The sequence below is a fragment of the Scomber japonicus genome, chromosome 14, assembly GCF_027409825.1.
Source record: "Scomber japonicus isolate fScoJap1 chromosome 14, fScoJap1.pri, whole genome shotgun sequence".
NCBI classification, from domain to species: Eukaryota; Metazoa; Chordata; class Actinopteri; order Scombriformes; family Scombridae; genus Scomber; species Scomber japonicus.
Genome location: NC_070591.1, coordinates 2,830,121 through 2,854,120, shown reverse-complemented (window position 1 = coordinate 2,854,120; position 24,000 = coordinate 2,830,121). Strand labels below are relative to the sequence as shown.

The following is a 24,000-nucleotide window of genomic DNA, read 5'->3' as shown; positions in this document are numbered from 1 at the left end:
CCTTCTTTCCTTCCCTCCTTCCTTCCTTCCTTCCTTCCTTTCCTTCCTCCCTCCCTTCCTTCCTTCCTTATTTCCTTCATCCTTCCTTTCCTTCCTCCCTTTCTTCTTTCCTTTCCTCCCTTCCTCCCTTCCTCTCTTCTCCCTCCTCCCTCCCTCCCTTCATCCTTTCCTTCCTTCTTCCTCCCTTCTTCCTCCCTTCCTTCATTCTTCCTCCCTTCCTTCCTTCTTCCTCCCTTCCTTCTTCCTCCCTTCCTTCTTCCTCTCTTCCTTCCCTCCTTCCTTCTTTCCTCTCTTCCTTCCCTCCTTTCCTTCCTTCTTCCTCCCTTCCTTCCTTCCTTCTTCCTTCCTTCCTCCCTTCCTTCCTTGACTCGAGGACAACAGGAGGGTTATTGGGAAATGCACTTTATAACATTATCAGGTTCTCCAGCCTAGTGTTGTAGTACTCGAAATCAGTCTTGGTTCTCGGGCTTGTCTCGATCTCGGACTGGGCGGACCGGTCAAGACCACAGCTGATAGGCTTTATGTCCATGCCTTACTGATAAGAGTGAAAAAGGAGCCTCTGAAAAACAGCTGATAACTTCAAATCATTGGTAGTGTAAAGATTTTACCCCAGCTGCATTAATTAATATTGTAATGTCATGAAGGAAAGAAATTTATTTAAAAGCAAACTTAACCCTCCTGTTGTCGTCGAGTCAAGGAAGGAAGGTAGGAGGGAGGGAGGAAGGAAGGAAGGAAGCAAGGAAGCAAGGGAGGAAGAAGGGAGGGAGGGAGAAAGGAAAAGAGGAAGGGAGTGAAAGGAAGTAAGGACAGGCAAAGGAAGGAAGGAGTGAGGGAGGAAAGAAGGATGGGAGGAAGGAAGGAAAGAATGAGGCAGGGAGGGAAGAAAGAAGGAAGGATGGACGAAAGAAGGAAGGGAGGAAGGAAGGAGGGAAGAAGGAATGAGGGAGGGAGGAAAGAAGGAAGGACAGGCGAAGGAAGGAAGGAGGGAGGGAAGGAGGGAGGGAGAAAGGAAAAGAGTAAGGGAGGGAAAGAAGGAAGGAAGGAACGAGGGAGGGAGGAAAGAAGGAAGGGAGGAATGAAAGGAAGGAAGGACGGATGAAAGAAGGAAGGGAGGAAGGAAGGAAAGAAAGGAGGGAGGGAGGGAGGAAAGAAGGACGGACGAAAGAAGGAAGGCAGGAAGGAAGGAACGAGGGAGGGAGGAAAGAAGGAAGGGAGGAAGGAAGGAAGGACGGATGAAAGAAGGAAGGGAGGAAGGAATGAGGGAGGGAGAGAAGAAAGAAGGAAGGGAGGAAGGAAGGAAAGAAGGAAGGAAGGAAAGAGGGAGGGAGGAAAGAAGGAAGGACAGTGTAATAACGAGTCATATCCATCACTTCCTGCTCAGCTTGTAGCCCCGCCCACATCACTACTGTCACTTCCTGCTCAGCTTCACCGCACTGAAACCAGCCAGTCGGACATATCACAGGTGAAATCATCAGTTTCCACTCAGAACCAGCTGCTTCCATCCCAGACCTAAAAAAACATGGCCGCCGCCGCAGAGCCAAAGTTACATCACTAACTGTGCAGACGGTAAAATAGGGTAAAGGACTGAAGCCGATTACCGTAATGTATCTAATATATGTGCAGCAGCCTTAATGCATCTGAGACTGTACGCTGCTGCTGTCACATCGCATCACACAGTCTACGCTGCTTATTGTTTCACTTACTGAGTGTGTGTGTGTCTGTCTGTTATCTCATGGAGCTGTGTGTGTGTGTGTGTGTGTGTGTGTGTGTGTGTGCGTGTGTGCGTGTGTGAGTGTGCATGTGTGTGTTGGATGACATTACTAAAAAGAGTCGACATGTTACACAGCAGTGGAGGCTTTAAACCCTCCAGCATCGCACACAAACACACACATACACGTGCACACATTGGCACGCATACGCACACACACACACACACACACACACTGGCACGCACACACACACACACACACACACACACACACACAGCCTCTCAGCTTGGCTCTGTGCCTGTATGCATGACAAGACCTCTGGGACCCCCTAAACACACACACACACACACACATACACAGTAACACACACAGACACACACACACATTCACACACACACACACACACACACACACACACCACCCCCTCACCAACCCACCCAAACTCGGCAGCCCGGCGACTAATCTAATAGCGCCCAACATCTTCATCTGACGTGTGTGTATGTCTGTGTGTGTGTGTGTGTGTGTGTGTGTGTGTGTGTGTGTGTGTGTGTGTGTGTTACTGTGTGTGTGTGTGTGTTACTGTGTGTGTGTGTTACTGTGTGTGTGTGTGTGTGTGTGGCTGCAGCGGGAAAGAACACTGCGACCTAAAAACCCAGCTCACTGAGAGCGACTGCACGCCGAACAGAAGGCTCATCCAAGTGTAAACACGCACACACGCACACACACACACACACACACACACACAGTGAAGCATATAGGGATGAGCGTGAACACACACACACACACACACACACACACACACACAGGCCACGTGTACACACACACACACACAGCAGATGCAGACATGTTAACACACAGATTGACAGGCTTGAATAGAAGAATAGAAATAAAGTGTGACTGATACTACAGGTAATCTATGAGCTACAGCATTCATTCATTCATTCATTTATCCATTTATTTATTCATTCATTTATTTATTCATTTATTCATTTATTCATTCATTCATTCATTCATTCATTCATTTATTCATTCATTCATTCATTCATTTGTTCATTTATTCATTCATTTGTTCATTTATTCATTCATTCATTCATTTATTCATTCATTCATTCATTTATCCTTTTATTCATTCATTCAATCATTCATTCATTTATTCATCCATTCATTCATTCATTCATTCAATCATTCATTTATTCATTCATTCATTCATTCATTCATTTATTCATTTATTTATTCATTTATTCATTCATCCATTCATTTATTCATTCATTCATTCATTTATTCATTCATTCATTCATTCATTCATTTATTCATTCATTTATTTATTCATTTATTCATTCATCCATTCATTTATTCATTCATTCATTCATTTATTCATTCATTCATTTATTCATTCATTTATTCATTTATTCATTCATCCATTCATTTATTCATTCATTCATTTATTTATTCATTCATCCATTCATTCATTCATTTATTCATTCAATCATTCATTCATTCATTCATAGTCATTCTGAGTTTGACATACCACAGAAAAGTGTGTTGTTAACCACCCTGCCAAATTTGAATGATTAAAAAAATCACCAAATATATGAAATTAGGCTTCAAAGTTGTGTAAAAATCAGCCTCTGAAGCCCCGCCCCCTACCAAGTGTCACCTGTCAATCAAAGTCACCACCTCTACCAGAAACATGGACGCTACGTCTGAGAGCTTTCTGCTGCTAACTCAGCGGCTAGCTCGGTGGCTAACTCGGCAGCTAGCTTGGCGGCTAACTCGGCTGCTAGCTCGGCGGCTAACTGGCTAACTGTAGACTGTAGTAGTGCTAACTCAGCTAACTGGCTAACTGTAGACTGTAGTAGTGCTAACTCAGCTAACTGGCTAACTGTAGACTGTAGTAGTACTAACTCAGCTAACTGGCTAACTGTAGACTGTAGTAGTAGTAGTGCTAACTCAGCTAACTGGCTAACTGTAGACTGTAGTAGTAGTAGTGCTAACTCAGCTAACTGGCTAACTGTAGACTGTAGTAGTAGTAGTGCTAACTCAGCTAACAGGCTAACTGTAGACTGTAGTAGTAGTAGTGCTAACTCAGCTAACTGGCTAACTGTAGACTGTAGTAGTAGTAGTAGTGTGCTGAATGTATTTCTACCTCTACAGCAGCAGGGGCGGGTTTATGCTAATCCTAGCTCCACAATTCAAATCTAAATGGTTGAAATGCTTTTTACACCTTTTTTAGAAATACATTTATGACCTATTTAATGTGTTTAGAAGAAAATGTCTGAATTCACAGCTCTATGAGAACCTGGATTCTTTCACTATGAACACTTCTCACCCTCAACTTCAATATTACCTCAAATTCTCCACTAAATAAACCATCAGCAGGTTTATTGGTCTGTAATGATTTAGTGTTTGATTTGAACACTAACCTCAACAAGAACACAGTGTACTAACAGAAGTATAAAAGCATAGATATATTCTGGTGATATTTGATATTATTTGAAGATGATGACATAAATTGATGTAGAGCTGAAACGATTAGTCGGTGATCGAATGATCATTTTAAGACTTTTTTAAAAGCGAATATACTACAAAATGTCTGGTTTCAGCTTCTTAAATGTGAGTAATTGATGTTTTTCTTTGTCATATATGATAGTAAACTGAATCTCTTTGTGTTTTTATAAGTTAAACCATCAGCAGGTTTATTAGGTTCATTTAACAGTCTGTAATGATTTAGTGTTTGATTTGAACATTAACCTCAACAAGAACACAGTGTACTAACAGAAGTATAAAAGCATAAATATATTCTGGTGATATCTGATTTTATTTCAACATGATATCAGAATCTACAATCATAAAAAAGACATTTTAGCATCCCTTTAATAATTAGGTTACCATTGATCTAATTGATCATCTAATTATCATTTTTAAGTCTTTTTTAAAAGCGAAAATATAAAAAACGTGCTGGTTTCAGCTTCTTAAATGTTAGAAATTGATGTTTTTCTTTGTCATACATGATAGTAAACTGGATCTCTTTGTGTTTTTATAAGTTATACATGTGTTTTTTTACACTAAGTACCACTAACCTGGTGATATTTGATATTATCTCAACATGATATAAAGCAACAAATCCTGAATATCAGAATCTACAACCATAAAAAAACATTTTAGCATCTAAAATTAAGAGGCATTATTACTTTAGTATCATCATTTGTATTTTTTAATAGTGAAAACACACAAAGATGTCTGGTTTCAGCTTCTTAAATATGAGTAAATGATGTTTTTCTCTGTCATACATGATAGTAAACTGGATCTCTTTGTCGATGCTTGTATATAGTAGGGAGGTTTAGTGACTTTTGACTTCAAGTCATGATGCAAAGGTCCCCTTTGGTATGGAAGTACCTTAGGGTCATACAAATACATTTATCCAAAGACACATTATTAAGTTTTGAATGGAATGTGTTTTTGGCGTGTGTTTTTTTAATTAAAAAAATGCATATTTTACCTCCAATTGTCATGGTAAGGAGAACATTATTGTTTTTTTAGTCTTGAAACCTATTTTATTGGTTTTATTTACATTTTAATCTTTCTTTTGCACTCTATGTCCTTTTAATGATTTTAAAGCTAATTTATTATTTTATGCTGCAATCATTTTATTTATGTCTTTCTATTTTTCTGTACTTTGTTTTTATTATGGGGGGGGGGTGGGTTAATTGTATGTTTTACATGTTTTTCTGTTTTATGTAAAGCACATTGAATTGCCATTGTGTATGAAATGCGCTATATAAATAAAACTGCCTTGCCTTGCCTTGCCTATTGGATTCCTTGACCCCAAAAATGTACACTTTGACACCAAATGTGTCGTTATATCTATAACAGAAACAAAGATATGGGCCTCTCAAGTATGGTCGGTGGGCATTTTTTAAAAATGTGTGTATTTCCGATACAAAGTGTGATCTCACTTGTGTCTTTGGATAAATTTATTTGTATGACCCTAAGGTACTTCCATACCAAAGGGGACCTTTGCATCATGACTTGAAGTCAAAGGCCTATTTTTTGAGCTTAACCTCGCTACTAGTATGTAAACGAGTTCAGCTCAAACATCCGACCACAAAACCTCTATTTCATGATTTCACACACATGCAAATAAAAGTACCAACAACCAACAACAGTCACAACCTCCAGTATGAATGAATGGGTAAATGTTTATATGCAAACTAGTCCACCATCATCATCATCATCATCATCATCATCATCATCATCATCATCATCATCATCATCATCATCACTAACCTGTGGAAATGTGCACACTACGTAAGAAAGTACACAGTGTACTAACACACTAACACACACGTACCAACATTTAAACCTCTTTATAATCTGATCTGTGCTGCTGGTGAGTTTTTATTCTTCCTTCATCTGAGATTGAAAATTATTTTACACACACACAGACACACACAGACACACACACACGCACACGCACGCACACACACACACACACGCACATATCTTTTAAAAGGCCACATTGTGTTTCTGTGTGTGTGTGTGTGTGTGTGTGGCCGTGTGTGTTTGTGTGTGTGTGTCTGTGTGTGTGTGTGTGGCTGTGGGGGGGGGGGGGGGGGGGGGGGTGGAGGGGGGTGTTTGTGTGTGTTGTGGTTGTGTATAGTAAATATTTCTACAGGAGCGATCATCTTGGCTTCATGTCAGCGTCGCCGGCTGTCAGCACAACACCGGCCTCTGGCAGAGAGAGAGAGAGAGAGAGAGAGAGAGAGAGAGAGAGAGAGAGAGAGAGACGGAGAGAGAGAGAGAGAGAGAGAGAGAGAGAGAGAGACAGACAGACAGAGAGAGAGAGAGAGAGAGAGAGAGAGGAAGAGAGAGAGACAGAGAGAGAGAGAGAGAGAGAGAGAGAGAGACAGACAGACAGAGAGAGAGAGAGAGGCAGAGGGAGAGAGAGATGAAAACTCTTGCTGGCTGCTTTCTTCCCAGCGGTGTGTGTGTGTGTGTGTGTTGTCCTAAAGACCGGTGTAATATCCAATATTTCCTTCATCAGCCTCCTTTCTTTCTTTTTAACATTTAAAAATGGTCTAATTGTCTTGATTCTAAAATATAGTCATAAAAAAGTAGTTTATTAGTTTATTAGTAAAGTGGTCGTCCACTAGTTAGAAGACTGGCGGTTCGATTCCCGGCTCCTCCAGTCCACATGTTGATGTGTCTTTAGGCAAGATATTTAACCCCAAATTGCTCCCGTTGCTTTGCTGACAGTGTGTGATGAGCAGGTTGGTACTCTGAGTGGAAGCTCCTCCTCAGTGTATCAATGTGTGTGAATGAGTTAATGAGGCGTGTGGTGTAAAAGTGCTTTGAGTGATCATAATGACTAGAACAGAGCTACATATATATATATCTATATTTATATATAAGTACAGTTTATTTACCTTTATCTTATATATGAAGCTAGTTAGCTTAGCATAGATCAAAGACTGATAACAGATCAAACAGTTATATCCTGCAGCTGTGTGTTTTTTAGTTGTAAAGCACTACAAATAAAGTTATTATTAGGGCTGTCAAACGATTAATTTTTTTAATCGAGATTAATCGCAGAATTTCCATAGTTGATCGAGATTAATCGCGTATGGAATTGCATGTTTAAAATCCTGTTATTTTCCATTTGAAGGCAGTTTTAAGCCCATAATGTAAAGCATTTCTTACCAGAGTGTCTTAACTGGGAATCAATCACGGCTCTGCTGCGACTCCCACACTCCAAAATGGTCCTTTGGTGGAGCTGAGGCTGGCTTGGCTGCACCTGGGTGTTTAGCGTGGAGGTGCTAACTCAAACTCCACGTACTCCGGTGGTAGTTAAACTCCGTTTGACACAGGTTGCATTTTACTTTTGACTTGTCAACTGAAGCGTCTGGAAGTGTTTTAAAGTTAAACAAGCCGTTCAAAAGTCCAGTAGCTCTCTTACTTTCCATCAGCGCGGTAGGTTTACTGCAGGAGGCCACTTCAAAGCATAGCGCTACAGCTAGAGGAGCCGTCTACGGGGGAGGAGAAGGGACAAAAAGGCTTGCAACATTAAAATGCGATTTAAAAAAATTAATCTAATCGTGATTAACTAGTTATTATTATTATTATTATTATTAGTGTTAGGGTTATTATTATCATCATCTTTATTATTAACCAGACTTTTTCATGCTGGTTATGTGTCAGACTGTTTTATGGATGGGAGAACACGTAACAGCACAGAGAGGGAACACTGAGTAAGAATAAAATGTTAAAGTGTGTGTGTGTGTGTGTGTGTGTGTGTGTGTGTGTGTGTGTGTGTGTGTGTGTGTGTGTGTGTGTGTTCTGTAAATCTATTTGTGTAACATTACATTATGTCTCTGTGTATTTTTCATGTTTCAGCTGTTCCTTTGATTTCATCCCTGCTGACGATGTACAGGGCTGTATACTAGGATGCAGGGTGTGTGTGTGTGTGTGTGTGTGTGTGTGTGTGTGTGTGTGTGTGTGTGTGTGTGTGTGTGTGTGTGTGTTGAGGCGTGCTGTATGTACTTGATGTTCCGGTACGTTCTGACCTCCTGGCTCCTGTTGGGATTGGCGTCCTTCAGGATTCAGACTGACAAGCCGTTAACTGAAATGTGTCTTATTTCCTCTGAACGTCTGAAGCTCTAACGGACTCTGAACTGTTTGTACACACACTAAATATGATTTCCTTCACATATAGAAACACAGGTTCTTGCAGGTAGTATATTTAGTCTCACTGTCAAAGCAAAAAACAGTGTGTCAGCAGGAGGAGGAGGAGTTTCACCAGGTTTATATTTGACATTTCATCTTTTGTTTAAACACGAGGAAATGTTAAATATTGAAACTGCAATACATTTAAATGGACTCTCAGCTCTTTAACTTGTCAGTAAACTCAGCTAATAACTAAAGATAAAGATGGACAGGAGCGATAATCACCAGTTTCTTATTTACTTCTCAGTCTATATTCGTTTCGTAACTTACATTTTTGGAAAAGTGACATGGACCCCAGGAAGAGTAGCTGTTGCCTAGGTAACAGCTAATGGGGATTCGATCAGACAGACTGTTTAACTTCTGGAGCTGATTCAGCTGGTTACAGACACACACCTACATACATGCATGCACATACACACACATGCAAACACACACACACACACACACATGCTCATACACGCACACACACACATACATACATACATGCACATACACACACATGCACACACACACACACACACACACACACACACATGCTCATACACGCACATACACACATACATACGTACACATACACACACCCCCACACACACACACATACATACATGCACATACACACACATGCACACACATACACACATACACACATACATACATACACATACACACACACATACACACACACATGCATGCACACATACACTCCCCCCCACACACACACACATATATACAAATGCCCTCACACACCCCCCCACACACATGCAATCACACACTCACAAAGACACACTCACAAACACACACACACGCACACACACACACACACACACACACACACACACACACACACACACACACACATAGTCTCCTGCTTCTGTGACTCTTCTTCAGGCAAAAACCAAAAAGCTCCAGTTTAGTTCAGAGAACCTGAGGATGTCTGGTAACAGGTAACTGTGTGTGTGTGTGTGTGTGTGTGTGTGTGTGTGTGTGTGTGTGTGTGTGTGCGTGTGTGTACAGGTTACGCAGGAGTCAAGGTTAAAGCCATCAGCACAGACCAGGAACAAATAATGAGTCAGTTTAGTTAGAACATGAGTCAGATCAGCTCGTGACTTCATCAACGTTTCAGCTGCAGCCTCTCAGTAAAATCTGTACGTCGTTATTTCAGCTTTAACATGAAGATTTACGTCTGATCATCTCAGTTTCCTTCAGTTTATGTTGCTGCTGTTGCTGTTTTGGCCACCAGGGGGCAGAAAACAAGCTAAAAACCATAGACTGTATAGAAGAAACGGACGTAACATCCGTGACGTCACCCATTGGTTTGTGGACTGCTGCTCGGAAGCCAATAGTTTCTAATCTAGGCAGCGCCATCTTGAAAATTTCAGGTGCATGCTGGGAAAAATAAAAACACAGATTCTACTTATATGGGCATGAGGTGGGGCCATGGGCGGAGCGGGGAGATTGCTATGGTTACGAGGGCTGGATCTGGAGGACATTGGTCAATCAACCTGTCAATCAGGACGTAGCCACGCCCCCTAATGCATACCCTGCTTTATCGTCACATATAAAATCAGGGAGGCCAAAATGTCCCAAATGAACATCATACTGCATTGAAGAAGGCTTTAAACTAGCGATTGAGACCATAAACACATTTTGAAAACGTTTACTGAGGTTAGAAATCAAGTGAGAAGTTGGTGAATTCTCCATTGACTTGTATAGAGACGGTCGCCCCCTGGTGGCCTTTTGATAGAATGCAGCTCTAAGTTACTTCCTGGTTGGCTTCATTTCAGAGGACCGGAACTCCCCGCCTGGTAAAAACAAGCTATTTATATATAATATTCTCTCTGCTTTTAGCTCTGGTTTGGTCTCCACCAGCTCCTGAGAAATACATACAAAACAAAAGGTCTAAAAAACACTTTGAATTTTCTGGCAATTATTTGTTGGTTCAGGCTTTACGAGGAGTCAGGCGTAATGTTAGGCGACAGTGTTGAGCTGCTTTAATACATCATGAGACCAACATGAGGTTTTTTGTGGTTCATAGTTAATTAGTTAATTCAGGATGACGCTTGTTTTGTGAGGTGTTTGGGTGTCGTAGGAAATTCCAGGAATGTCTGAAGACGCAGCGTTAAAGCAGCAGACATGTGAGCAGCAGCGTGTTGGATTCATCGCCTCCTGAGCTCCTGGTGTTTCTTTTGACACTCGCACAGATTAGGACGCTGGAACGTTACTGAGTGTGTGTGTGTGTGTGTGTGTGTGTGTGTGTGTGTGTGTGTGTGTGTGTGTGTGTGTGTGTGTTCCTCATGCTCTGAATGGCATGTATGTGTGTGTGTGAGTGTGTGTGTGTGTGGTGGGAGCAGGGTCAGAGTCTGTGTGTGTTTGCCCTAATTGTATGTTCTCTCTGTGTGTGTGTGTGTGTGTGTGTGTGTGTGTGTGTGTGTGTGTGGAGATTACAGTGTGTGTTCTGTGGTATTAAACGGCTTAAAGGGGAACGTAATGGTCTGAACACTGTGTATTTTCCTAGATGGTCTCTGAACACACAAACATCTCCGTCTACAGCTCACCTTCACATCCTCACATGTTTACACACACCAACACAACAACAATGTTTAGTCATTTACAAGCTTACAGACACACTATATGGGTTTGTACACTTGTGAGGACCACCGCTGACAAAACACACTCACTACCCGAAGCATGAGAGAGAGAGAGAGAGAGAGAGAGAGAGAGAGAGAGAGAGAAGGACGAGCAACAAGAGAACAAATAGTACAGAAATGTCCACACTTTAAAAAATGTCAGCACTTTAAAAAATGTTCCCGCTTTAAAAAAAGAGTACACACTTTAAAAAATGTCTGTACTATGCTCACTTATTAAAGAAATGTTCCCACTTTAAAAAAATGTCCCCACTTTGCACAAATGTCCCCAAATAAACCCCAAAAACGTCCCCACTTTTCTATTTATACTAAAATTGTACACACAATACAAAAAGGTAATGAATGTCCTCACTTATTTAAAAATGTCCCCACTTTAATAAATGTACTGTCTTTATAAAAATGTCCCCACTTTGTGCCAATGTCCCCAAATTAACCCAAAAATGTCCCCACTTTGTGCCAATGTCCCCAAATAAACCCCAAAAACGTCCCCACTTTTCTATTTATACTGAAATTATACACACAATCCAAAAGACACAATGTCCCCACTTTGCACAAATGTCCCCAAATTAACCCAAAATGTCCCCACTATTCTATATATACTAAAATTGCACACACAATACAAAAAGGTAATGAATGTCCTCACTTATTTAAAAAATGTCCCCACTTTAAAAAATGTACTGTCTTTATTAAAATGTCCCTACTTTGTGCCAATGTCCCCAAATAAACCCCAAAATGTCCCCACTACTCTATATATACTAAAATTGTCCACACAATCCAAAAAGGTAAAGAATGTCCTCACTTATTTAAAAAATGTCCCCACTTTAAAAAATGTACTGTCTTTATTGAAATGTCCCCACTTTGCACAATTGTCCCCAAATTAACCCAAAAATGTCCCCACTTTCAAAAATGTACTCTCTTTATAAAAATGTCCCTTCTTTGCACAGATGTCCCCAAATAAACCCTTAAACATGTCCCCACTTTTCTATATATACTAAAATTGTACACACAATCCAAAAGACAAAATGTCCCCACTTTGCACAAATGTCCCCAAATAAACCCCCAAAACGTCCCCACTATTCTATTTATACTAAAATTGTACACATAATCCAAAAAGGTAAAGAACGTCCTCACTTATTTAAAAAATGTCCCCACTTTAAAAAATGTACTGTCTTTATAAAAATGTCCCCACTTTGTGCCAATGTCCCCAAATAAACCCCAAAATGTCCCCACTTTGCACAAATGTCCCCAAATAAACCCCAAAACGTCACCATTATTGTTTGTATACTAAAATTGTACACACAATCCAAAAAGGTAAAGAATTTCCTCACTTTTTTTTTAAATGTCCCCACTTTAATAAATGTACTGTCTTTATTAAAATGTCCCCACTTTGTGCCAATGTCCCCAAATAAACCCCAAAACGTCCCCACTATTCTATTTATACTAAAATTACACACACAATCTAAAAAGGTAATGAATGTCCTCACTTATTTAAAAAATGTCCCCACTTTGTGCCAATGTCCCCAAATAAACCCTAAAACGTCCCCACTTTACAAAAATGTCCCCACTTTAGAAAATGTCCCCACTTCGCACGAATGTCCCCAAATAAACCCTTAAACATGTCCCCACTATTCTATTTATACTCTCTTTCCAATAATTATCCTCATTCTCTAAAATTATCCACACAATCCAAAAAAGTCCCAATTTGCAAAAGAATTAACTCATTATACAAATGTCTTCACTTTCTAAAAATGTCTTTAGTTGCCACAAATGTCTGTACTCAGAGCACGCACACACACACACACACACACACACACACACACACACACACTAATGATATTATTCTTGTTGTTTTTCATATTGCATCAGTGTGTGTGTAGTTTTTCTAAAAGGACGGATAGATGTGTAGTTTTAAGGTAACACTGTGGTAGATTGTGTCAGGGGTAGTGTGTGTGTGTGTGTGTGTGTGTGTGTGTGTGTGTGTGTGTGTGTGTGTGTGTGTGTGTGTGTGTGTGTGTGTGTGTGTGTGTGTGTGTGTGTGTGTGTGTGTGTGTGTGTGTGTGTGTTTCAGCCAAAAAGCCACAACTATCTTCAGTGAGGAGTGACTGACATCTAGTGGAGAGTTTCAGTATTGAACACATTTCTGACTCATTCATATATCACTTTAAAACAACCAAAGTGCTATACCTAAATAGATAAAACAACACAGGAACATAAAACAATTAATAGGAAATAAATACTAAAATAATTGTTTATTGAGAATGAAGCAGCACATATAAAAACATATTAAAAACAGGGTCAGAAAACCTCCATTAAAAGGTTTATTTGGTTTCTTTAAAGACTTTTATTTCTAAGTCCTTAAATAAACTGAACATTAAATACAATTCTCCACACAGTGAGAGAGTTTAGTCCAGTTAGATTTAAAGCAAATTTCAGTTTCTTTTACAGTATAAGTGTGAATGAATCTGAATCATGAATCTTTTATTGCAGCAAGTATTTAAGTTTGAAAAAAAGTTTAAGCATTATTAGTAAGTATGGCTCTCTTTTTTATCCTCATGTTGCCTGATCCACCTGAAGAGAACCTGATTTTTAAATGTTTCCTGACCCAGTGCTTCTTTAAAGTCTTTAGTTTTCTGTTGTTGATTAAATTAAAGCAGCGTTAGCAGCAGATTAACATCAGAACACATGAAGTCTTATCTGTTTTCAGCACATCTAGAACCACATTTCAACCAAAATATCACAAACATCTTATCAAGCAGGAACTCAAAGAGAGGACTCGGATGCAGAGCTCAGGATGAAGCTGACAAGGTTTTATTCTCAAAAAAGTAATGAACCAAAAACGCCTCAATCGACGGAAGAGCAGGAAAAAAGGTGAACTAAACTTACTGTAGGAGCTCTGATCAACTAAATAGCAAAAATCCATCCATCCATCCATCCATCCATCCATCCATCTTCTTCCACTTATCCGGGGTCGGGTCGGGGGGGCAGCAGCCTAAGCAGGGAAGCCCCGACTTCCCTCTCCCCAGCCACTTCATCCAGCTTTTCCCGGGGGACCCCGAGGCGTTCCCAGGCCAGCCGAGAGACATAGTCTTTCCAGCGTGTCCTGGGTCTTCCCCGGGGTCTCCTACCGGTGGGACGGGCCCTGAACACCTCACCAGGGAGGCGTCCAGGAGGCATCCTGATTAGATGCCCGAACCACCTCATCTGGCTCCTCTCGACGTGGAGGAGCAGCGGGTCTACTCCGAGCTCCCTCCGGATAACTGAGCTTCTCACCCTATCTCTAAGGGAGAGCCCAGCCACCCTACGGAGGAAGCTCATTTCGGCCGCTTGTACCCGCCATCTTGTTCTTTGGGTCACGACCCAAAGCTCATGACCAGAGGTGAGGGTAGGAACGAAGATCGACTGGTACATAGCAAACAAAAATCACTCTTTCGAGGAATTAACGTACAACAAATAACCTCAACTATGAACACGGACTAACTATGACTGGACGCTTGTTCTCTGGACGACAGACAAGACACACTCACACAGGACAAAGGGAGACGCAGACTATAAGCACACATGGAGGGAAATGGGGAACAGGTGGACACAATCAGGAATCAGGGAAGACAATCAGACTGGTGACACATGAGGAAGGGCAAGGCACCTGAAACAAGAGGAGAGTTAATTTTCAAAATAAAACAGGAAGTCACAAGACAAACATGGAGACAGGACAAAAACCCAACTTGACATTACTGGTGTGACACATCTGGCTCACACCTGTTGCACCTTCACACAAACAGAGCCAGTAAGAGTTTAACAGATTATTGAATTAAAGTATAAACTATGCATTGATGGAGGCTGGATTAGGAAAATTATTAATGTGGATTAATATTGTTATTTTATGAATGTATTGTTAATTAAATTGATGCAAACATGTGAAGTCAGCTAATAAATAACAGCAGCAAAGTGTTTGTAGTTTTAATGGACTACAAAGACCATCAGCACAGAGTGTTGGTGAGATTTTCCTTTAAAAATAAAACCTGTGTTGGTGCAGAGCGGTGAAAGAGAGGCAGAGCGCCCACTCTCTCGTTCTTCACCCTCCTCTTCCTCTGTTAAAGGGACAGTTTCTGGGTTTTCGTCTCTCTCAGGATGTCTGGAGGTGAATCAGCAGGAAGCAAACTGCTGTCGGTGGACTTCGAGATCTACGGTCATGTTCAGGGTCTGTATGCTTTCACTCCCCTCCCTCTCCCTCTTCTTCTTCTTCTCCTCTCTCTCTGCACCGCTCTGCAAGCCGAGGCTGTAAAATGAGCCGCTGCTGCTTAATTTAGGAACAAGGACCTCGCTTCACTTTCACTTCCTGCAGCCAAGAACCAGTCAGCTGTTTGGTTTTTAGTCAATAGAAACAAGAAACTTAAACATTTATTTTATAAAATGACACATGAACAGCTTTAATAAACAACCTGTTATAATGAATGTTTGCTGTTTCTCTGATTGCATATTTTAAATAACACTCTCTCTCTCTCTCTCTCTCTCTCTCTCTGTTTTTAACTTTGGACAGGAGTCTGTTTCAGAATGGTGAGTTTCTCTTTGCCAAAACTAAATATCTGTTCACTAATACTGCTTTTCCACTAGAGGAACTTTTCCCTCTTCTAAAGGGGCATTTATACTCTGTCTGAACTGACTGTTGGATGGTCAAATAGCTGCAGAAACCCCCCCAACCCCTCACAAGAGATGTGCTGGTTTCAAATTTTCATGGTACCATTATAATCAGTGTTTCCTGAAATGCTATTATGGCCTCACATCAATCAATGAATCAATCAAACTTTATTTATTGAGCACCTTCCATGCAGGTTAATGTAGTTCAAAGTGATTCACAGTTGACTGACAAGCTGATAATAAGACAGAATCAGTGAAGTCGTTTGAAGAAACACTTTTGACATTGTACGAACTTGTTTTTTGAGTTGGACCCGCCCATATTTAACCAGCAGCTGTTTCCTGCCTCGGCTATCACCTGACCCTCCATCTGATCCCTACAGCTTCCAAATTGGCCGCCTGGATGGAAGTTGAGCAGTGGGTGGGTTGTAGATGTCTTTATGGATTGGTAGATGGGGAGAGTCTTTGGACTTTTGAAGCATCCTTTGAGTGAGTGCTGCTTGCCGGATATGTGGAGGGGACTGAAAGGAGGATTAGTCACCCTTCATACAGCAGACCAGGAGGCAACCGCTTGGCTTAAAGACTTTGCATTCACTAAATAAATAAATCCCTACAGCTTTGGTGGTCACCAACCTTGCTCCTGTAGAGCAGAGGTGTCAAACATACGGCCTGTGGGCCAGATTGGGCCCACCACAGGGCCCACTCAGGTCCAATGGATAACTTGCAGAATACTGAGTCCAACTTTTCAATAAAACACACTGCTGTTCTTGCTTATTTTAGCTCGCCATTCTTAGTCAAGTCTTCTGAACTCGACTTGCAATATGATTCATATTTTAAGGACACATTTTATTAGTATCTGTTACCAAGGTAACCCCCAAACTGGCAACCCTGTCTGCAACAATTTCATACATTTGGGACGATTTATCTAATCTTTCTTAAGGCATCTCAGGCTGATTTGTGAATAGATGGTTTATTATAAAGTCATATACTGTACATACATACAATACATTATATATATTATGTTTTATGTCAGGTTATTACGCAGTGGTTTCAATGGTCTGGCCCACATGAGATCAAATATGGTTGTACTGTATGTGACCCTTGAACTCAAATGAGATTGGCACCCTGCTGTAGAGCTACTGCCTGCATATTTTAGGTATTTTATATATCAGACCAACTCTACTCCTACACTTGATTCTAATTAAGTCGTTATCAAAAACCGCTGACAAGGTTCAGCTGCTTGATAACGAGTTAATAATCAGAGTCAGGTGTGTTGGAGCCGGCGGTGGTCTCTCTCTGCAGGAGCTTGGTTAGTAAACACTGGTTTAGATTATACACTATAACCTTTAGCACATGTTCTCCTCCAACCACAGTCTTCTTACTCATCAGTGTGTTTAGTCTGCACGTGTTTGTGTCAGTCCACAATAGCTCTAATAGATAGTTAGTCTCACCTCAACAGGCTCGTGAGGCTTTTTTTAATGCTCACAACGTCAAACCTGGAACATGAAATAAAGAAAAGACTCAGAGTTATCCACATGACCCAGTAACTCTCTACATATCCCGATTAGACAGCTGTGTACTCTGAAGTGCACGATCAGTGAGATGATCTGCTGTTTTTATTGTTTATTGTGACAACCGGGATAAAACTCCTGTCCCGTCCACACCGGAAACTGGGCGTTACTCGCGGGAAAACAGCATTTATGTTCAGTTCAGATCAGAGCTTTATTGTCACGTGACAGTACCAAAACAACCCAACTAACACAACAACCTTAAATAAATAAATAAACAGTGACATAACAAACATCATCTCAGCATCGGCTACAGCACAACCGAACTTTATAAGAACAATCACAACCGGAATAAAAGTAAAAGTGTCCCAAAAAAAAAGAAGTCTCGCCACATGCTGTGAAGTTAAGATAACTGTATTATATCTTCTCTCTCCCCTCCAGTACACAGAGAAGGAGGGTCTGCAGCTCGGTCTGGTCGGCTGGGTGAAGAACACCCACAGTGGGACGGTGGTCGGACAGGTTCAGGGTCCGGCTGACAAGGTGGCGGAGATGTGAGTAGCCTACACGCTGTCACTATTTTATATTTAGCTTGTTCTGTCTATTCTGCACACACATGTATTTAGATCCATCTGTTACGCTTCATTGGTTTTTTTCCTCCCATAGTTTTAAAAAAGGGTCAAAGAAGGAGGATTATATACTGCAGCCTGTTATTTGACGGGGGTGTTGTAATACTGTTTTTCGGCCACTAGATGGCACTCTTTACCTTCACAGTCCAGTTTGTGCTTCAGCTCAGTGATATCACACTGAGAGCTGCAGTCTGTGAAGGTTTTCTGACATCTAAACTGTTAAAAATGTGTTGTAAAATACACATAGAAGAGTAATTAAACTAATATACTAAATATATGAATCCCAACAACCTAATCACATTTGTTCATGACAAAAATCTAAACTTAAACCTATCTTTATTCAGATTTTTAAAAACTGGTTTAATGGAAATAAAACAGACTGAATGGCACATGACACCAAACACAGGTCCACCTACGCACTTAAAGGACCAGTGTGCAGAATTTAGTAGCATCTAGCAGACCAGACTGGGCAGAAATACAATATAATATTCAAAAGTATGTTTAAATTAGTGTATAATCACCTGAAAATAAGAATAATTGTGTTTTTGTTACCTTAGAGTTAGCCTTTATATCTACAGCTGGGCTGAGCGATATGAGCAAAATCTCATATCCTGAAAATGATACCTATCCCAATATAGCACACCTTACTTTAATATAATGTATAAATAGTCGTTCGCTGCCCTCATGGTCCAGTCTGTTATTATCTCATTAGTTTGTGACTAATTTATATTCAAGGAAAGAGCTGCAGGCGCAAAAATGAAGCTGCTACAACATTTATAGCGAGATAAATCCTGACTGTCACTAATGAGATAAATGAATCAGTTAATAAACCGTCAGTCCCTTCAGCTGTCCGTTAATACTTATGATTAATCATATTTGTAATCATCTGTCAGTGTTAGTAATGTTCTGTACTGATTTGGTAATGTAGATTTCTGATCTGTGAAGCCAGTAAAGATGATTTGAATTGGAATTACCTCACTTCTTTCTAACTCCACACCCACAGATATTTTTTTTTACTTTTCAAACTAAAACTTTTAGTCTTCATTCACAGCTGACACTTGACTCAACTGACATGACTTGAGTTGATTTATCAGATTTTTCATACAGCTCCCTCTGGAGATACTAGAGGCTTTATGACCTTTTCTGCTTGAGATACCAGAATAAGTATAGTCTTGCAATACTCATCACAGATTTACCCTTTTATATGTCTGTTATATAGTTGTGAGTATTTTAAGAATCAAGGATGAACAATATATTTATTCTTTCTTACAGGATTTCATTTACATACACCATACATCTCAGAGGCCAGAAAACTGTCAGATATCGTACACAGGAAATGTAAAGATTAGCCAAAAATCCGAAATTATAGAGATCATTTGTATACAGTGGTGTTTTTATATAGTGGGCCACCAACCACATCAATAAATAGGCTACATACCAGGAAAACTACAGGACTAGCTCGTACTCCTGATGTATTTATTTAAACATTTTTGGATTCACAAAACACTTTTTAATGATAGACTGACTTTCTGCTAGCAGGTCTCTGCACATAAACAGGAAGAGAGAGAGAGAGAAAAGGCAATTACACAAGATACATTACTGCTGTCACAAGCCTAAATTAAGGATGCTTTATTTCATTGTAATAAACAACCAAAGCTCAGAAGAAAAAGAGTCTGTAAGGAACATAAGCAAACAGAAAAGAGCTTGAGGATAGTGAAGCAACAATGAAATGTACAGACATTCAATCCAATCAGTGACAACAACCTTCATAGATAAACATGGACACACTGACACTCATCACTATCTATATCAATCAATCCACCATCAATCCTGGCTTTAGATGGACTTAAGTTGTTCTCATGGACGAAGTTAAACCCTTTGTAGTTCTGCTCAGCTGTTCAGTAGAGGTCACTTCCTGTCATGATATCTGCTCAAAAACTAAAATCTATTGAACCCATTTAACTTTTTGGTCAATCTTTATCACTTGTATGAGGAATGTAATGCACAGGGAGACCATCAGATTGTTCTATGGTTGCTATGGATACAGGTTGTTCTATGGTTGCTATAGATACAGGTTGTTCTGTGGTTGCTATAGATATAGGTTGTTCTATGGTTGCTATAGATACAGGTTGTTCTATGGTTGCTGTAGATACAGGTTGTTCCATGGTTGCTATAGATACAGGTTGTTCTGTGGTTGCTATAGATACAGGTTGTGCTATGGTTGCTATAGATATAGGTTGTTCTATGGTTGCTATAGATACAGGTTGTGTTATGGTTGCTATAGATACAGGTTGTTCTATGGTTGCTATAGATACAGGTTGTGCTATGGTTGCTATTGATACAGGTTGTCCTATGGTTGCTATAGATACAGGTTGTTCTATGTTTGCTATAGATACAGGTTGTGTAATGGTTGCTATAGATACAGGTTGTTCTATGGTTGCTATAGATACAGGTTGTGCTATGGTTGCTATAGATACAGGCTGTGCTATGGTTGCTATAGATACAGGTTGTTCTATGGTTGCTATAGATACAGGTGGTGTTATGGTTGCTATAGATACAGGTTGTTCTATGGTTGCTATAGATACAGGTTGTGTTATGGTTGCTATAGATACAGGTTGTGTTATGGTTGCTATAGATACAGGTTGTTCTATGGTTGCTATAGATACAGGTTGTTCTATGGTTGCTATAGATACAGGTTGTGTTATGGTTGCTATAGATACAGGTTGTGTTACGGTTGCTATAGATACAGGTTGTTCTATGGTTGCTATAGATACAGGTTGTTCTATGGTTGCTATAGATACAGGTTGTGCTATGGGTGCTATAGATACAGCTTGTGTTATGGTTGCTATAGATACAGGTTGTGTAATGGTTGCTATAGATACAGATTGTGTTTCCCACACATTCATTTATTCGTGGTGGCCTGCCATGAATAGATTTTTCGGCTCGAATAGATTTGTTGGCTTTTGACATTTAATACTTTCGAATAATAATAATTTTGACATTAAGTATATTTTCTGTATAATGCACAGTTGAATTGAAATTGGTATTATACATGAAATACTTATATTGCACAGGATAACAACAAACAATGTGTCTCCACTTCCTGCCGCTATGCAAAAGTGAAGTCAAAATATGCCATCTTGTCTCTTTGACATCATGTGGAGCCAACGTCTGGAGTTTGGAGCCTGACGGACATTTGAGAGCTGCTGTCACTCCCCCGTTTTATATCAACTAATAACACATAACTAATTAAAAACAAACTTATTAGAAGATTGAGCAGTTGGACAAACATTAGTGTGACATGTCCCATCTGTTAGCATTGAAGGAGGCAGAACGTGATCTGACATATACTGCAGACAGCCACCAGGGGGCAGTCTAGGTGATTTGGCTTCACCTTTTGGGGAGCTGTCATGTCGTCCGTCTTTACATATGGCGCTTTTCCACCACACAGTTCCAGCACGTCTCGACTCGGCTCGACTCGAATCAGTTTTTTTTTTCCATCAGGGATAGTACCTGGTACCTGGTGCTTTTTTAGTACCTGCTCTGCTGAGGTTCCAAGCGAGCCGAGCCGATACTAAATGTGACGTCATCAGACTGCCGGCCGCTGATTGGTCAGAGAGTGTTTACTGGAAGAGTCATGAGCCGTCCCACACAAGAATCGAAGCCGCCATTTTTAAATACCAACAACAGCGCTACAGAGATTCGGTTTCTCTTGTCTTGCTTTGTGTGTGACCGAAAGACACAGGAAGGAAGGAAGGAAGGAAGGAAGGAAGGAAGCAAGGAAGGAAGCAAGGATAGGAAGGATAGGAAGGAAGGAAGGAGGGAAGGATAGGAAGGAAGGAAGGAAGGGAAAGAAGACAGGAAGGACAGAGGGAAGGAAGGAAGGAAGGAAAGAATGAAGGAAGGAAGGAAAAAAGGAAGGGAGGAAGGAGAAGAAGACAGGAAGGACAGAGGGAAGGAACGAAGGAAGGAAGGAAAAAAGGAAGTAAGGAAGGAAGGACGGAACATACAGCAGCAAGTACACCATCACCTTCTGGTCCTCCATTGGTTATGTGTTTGTGTCGCGTATAAAACAAACTCACTGCAGTTTCGCGGAGCTGTTACTATGACGACCCCGCCCACGTTGAGTAGCTACCTTTTTGTAATGGAAAAGGTCGTTCCTGGAGTCGAGTCGAGTAGTGCTGGAACTGTGTAGTGGAAAAGCGCCAATACAGTCAATGCATATGATCAACACTGAATACATGAACACTCTGAGCATACATATTATGTATAGACACGAATCACGAAAACACAGTAAGGAGCAGCAAGACTGGGATAAATATGAACTGAAATATTAACACTAGGGCTGTCAGCGTTAACACGTTAATCACGATTAGATTAATGCAATCCATAACGCATTAATTTTTTAAATCTCATTTTAATGTTGCAAGCCTTTTTGTCCCTTCTACTCCCCCGTAGACGGCTCCTCTAGCTGTAGCGCTATGCTTTGAAGTGGCCTCCTGCAGTAAACCTACCGCGCTGATGGAAAGTAAGAGAGCTACTGGACTTTTGAACGGCTTGTTTAACTTTAAAACACTTCCAGACGCTTCAGTTGACAAGTCAAAAGTAAAATGCAACCTGTGTCAAACGGAGTTTAACTACCACCGGAGTACGTGGAGTTTGAGTTAGCACCTCCACGCTAAACACCCAGGTGCAGCCAAGCCAGCCTCAGCTCCACCAAAGGACCATTTTGGAGTGTGGGAGTCGCAGCAGAGCCGTGATTGATTCCCAGTTAAGACACTCTGGTAAGAAATGCTTTACATTATGGGCTTAAAACTGCCTTCAAATGGAAAATAACAGGATTTTAAACATGCAAATCAAAACGCGATTAATCGTGATTAACTATAGAAATTCTGCGATTAATCTCAATTAAAAAAAATAATCGTTTGACAGCCCTAATTAACACTAATGCAATTAAGGAAGATGCTACATTCATAGATACTTTCAAAAATTGATAATAAAATAATTTGCTTGCACATTTCTTTCTGGTGATGTCAACTTCTGTGATTTAAGTCTGGCACGTGACTTTTGCTGCACGTCAAACCCATTTCTCTCTCTCTTTCCTGTTGTCTGTGCCAATAACTGTCCAATACAGGCAGAAAGTGCCAAAAATGATAAAAAATGACTTCTTTTAAGGAACTACTGTGCTTACTACTATGATTTTAGTGATAAATGAGGCCCCTTTGCATTAAATCTCTTCTACTTCTACTTAGTCCTGATGCAATTTATACAGTTAGAGTAAGTTAATAAATCACATGTACTGTCACTTTATTATAATATCTAAACATCAGCTTGCTTTCAGTCCGAATGCTTGTGAGAAAAGACCTTTTTTCTTAATGACCTGAGTACCATTGAGTTCATTTGACGCCTCTGATAGTTACATAAACTCCTCCTCCTCCTGCTCCTCGCTGTCCTCTTTCTGTAATAACCAATAATCAATCATGAAACTGAAGCCAGAGAGCTCAGTGAGTCTTTCTGCTGCTCGGCCCGGAGTGATGTCATCAGGGCGTGGATGTGTCTCCGTTTGGATGACATCACTGCCATCAGGGATCTGCTGTGTGCTCTCCTGCCACACACACACACACACACGCACACACACACACTCTCTCACACACACACACACACACACACACACACACTTGACCCATGGCGCCTTCTTGTGTTTGTTTTTTACTCCCAGCAGCACCAGACGGGTGGGGTTAACAGAACTGGAGCTGCCTCAATTCAAACATCTGAAGCTGATTTGAAAAGAGGCGTTAAACCCTTTTTTATTACAGAAAATGGAAAGATGAGAGAGAGAGAGAGAGAGAGAGAGAGAGAGAGAGAGAGAGAGAGAGAGAGAGAGAGGGAGAGAGGGAGAGAGAGAGAGGGGGAGAGAGAGAGAGAGAGAGAGAGAGAGAGAGAGAGAGAGAGAGAGAGAGAAATTTGAGAAAATGTACATTTAATTAAAACAAGTGTCTTATATGAACATGCTGAACGTATGATGTAGAACAGGGGGCACGCAACATGGAAGAGAGGAAGGAAGGAAGGAAGGAAAGATGGAAGGAAGGAAGGAAAATAAGACAGGAAGGAAGGAAAGAAGGAAGAAAAAGAAGATGGGAAGGAAGGAAGGAAGGAA

At 40.6% G+C, this 24,000-nt stretch overlaps 1 protein-coding gene across 1 annotated transcript in view; it reads left to right on the top strand.

The window, feature by feature from the left end:
- Nucleotides 1-15,137: 15,137 nt before the first annotated feature.
- LOC128373124 (acylphosphatase-2-like) overlaps nucleotides 15,138-24,000 on the top strand; it is a 20,394-nt gene continuing 11,531 nt past the window's right edge. The window contains exons 1-3 of the mRNA XM_053333382.1: nucleotides 15,138-15,275; nucleotides 15,615-15,631; nucleotides 17,659-17,768. Coding sequence (XP_053189357.1) covers nucleotides 15,206-15,275; nucleotides 15,615-15,631; nucleotides 17,659-17,768 — 197 coding nt within the window. The 5' untranslated portion in view covers nucleotides 15,138-15,205. The remainder of the gene's footprint in view (nucleotides 15,276-15,614; nucleotides 15,632-17,658; nucleotides 17,769-24,000) is intronic.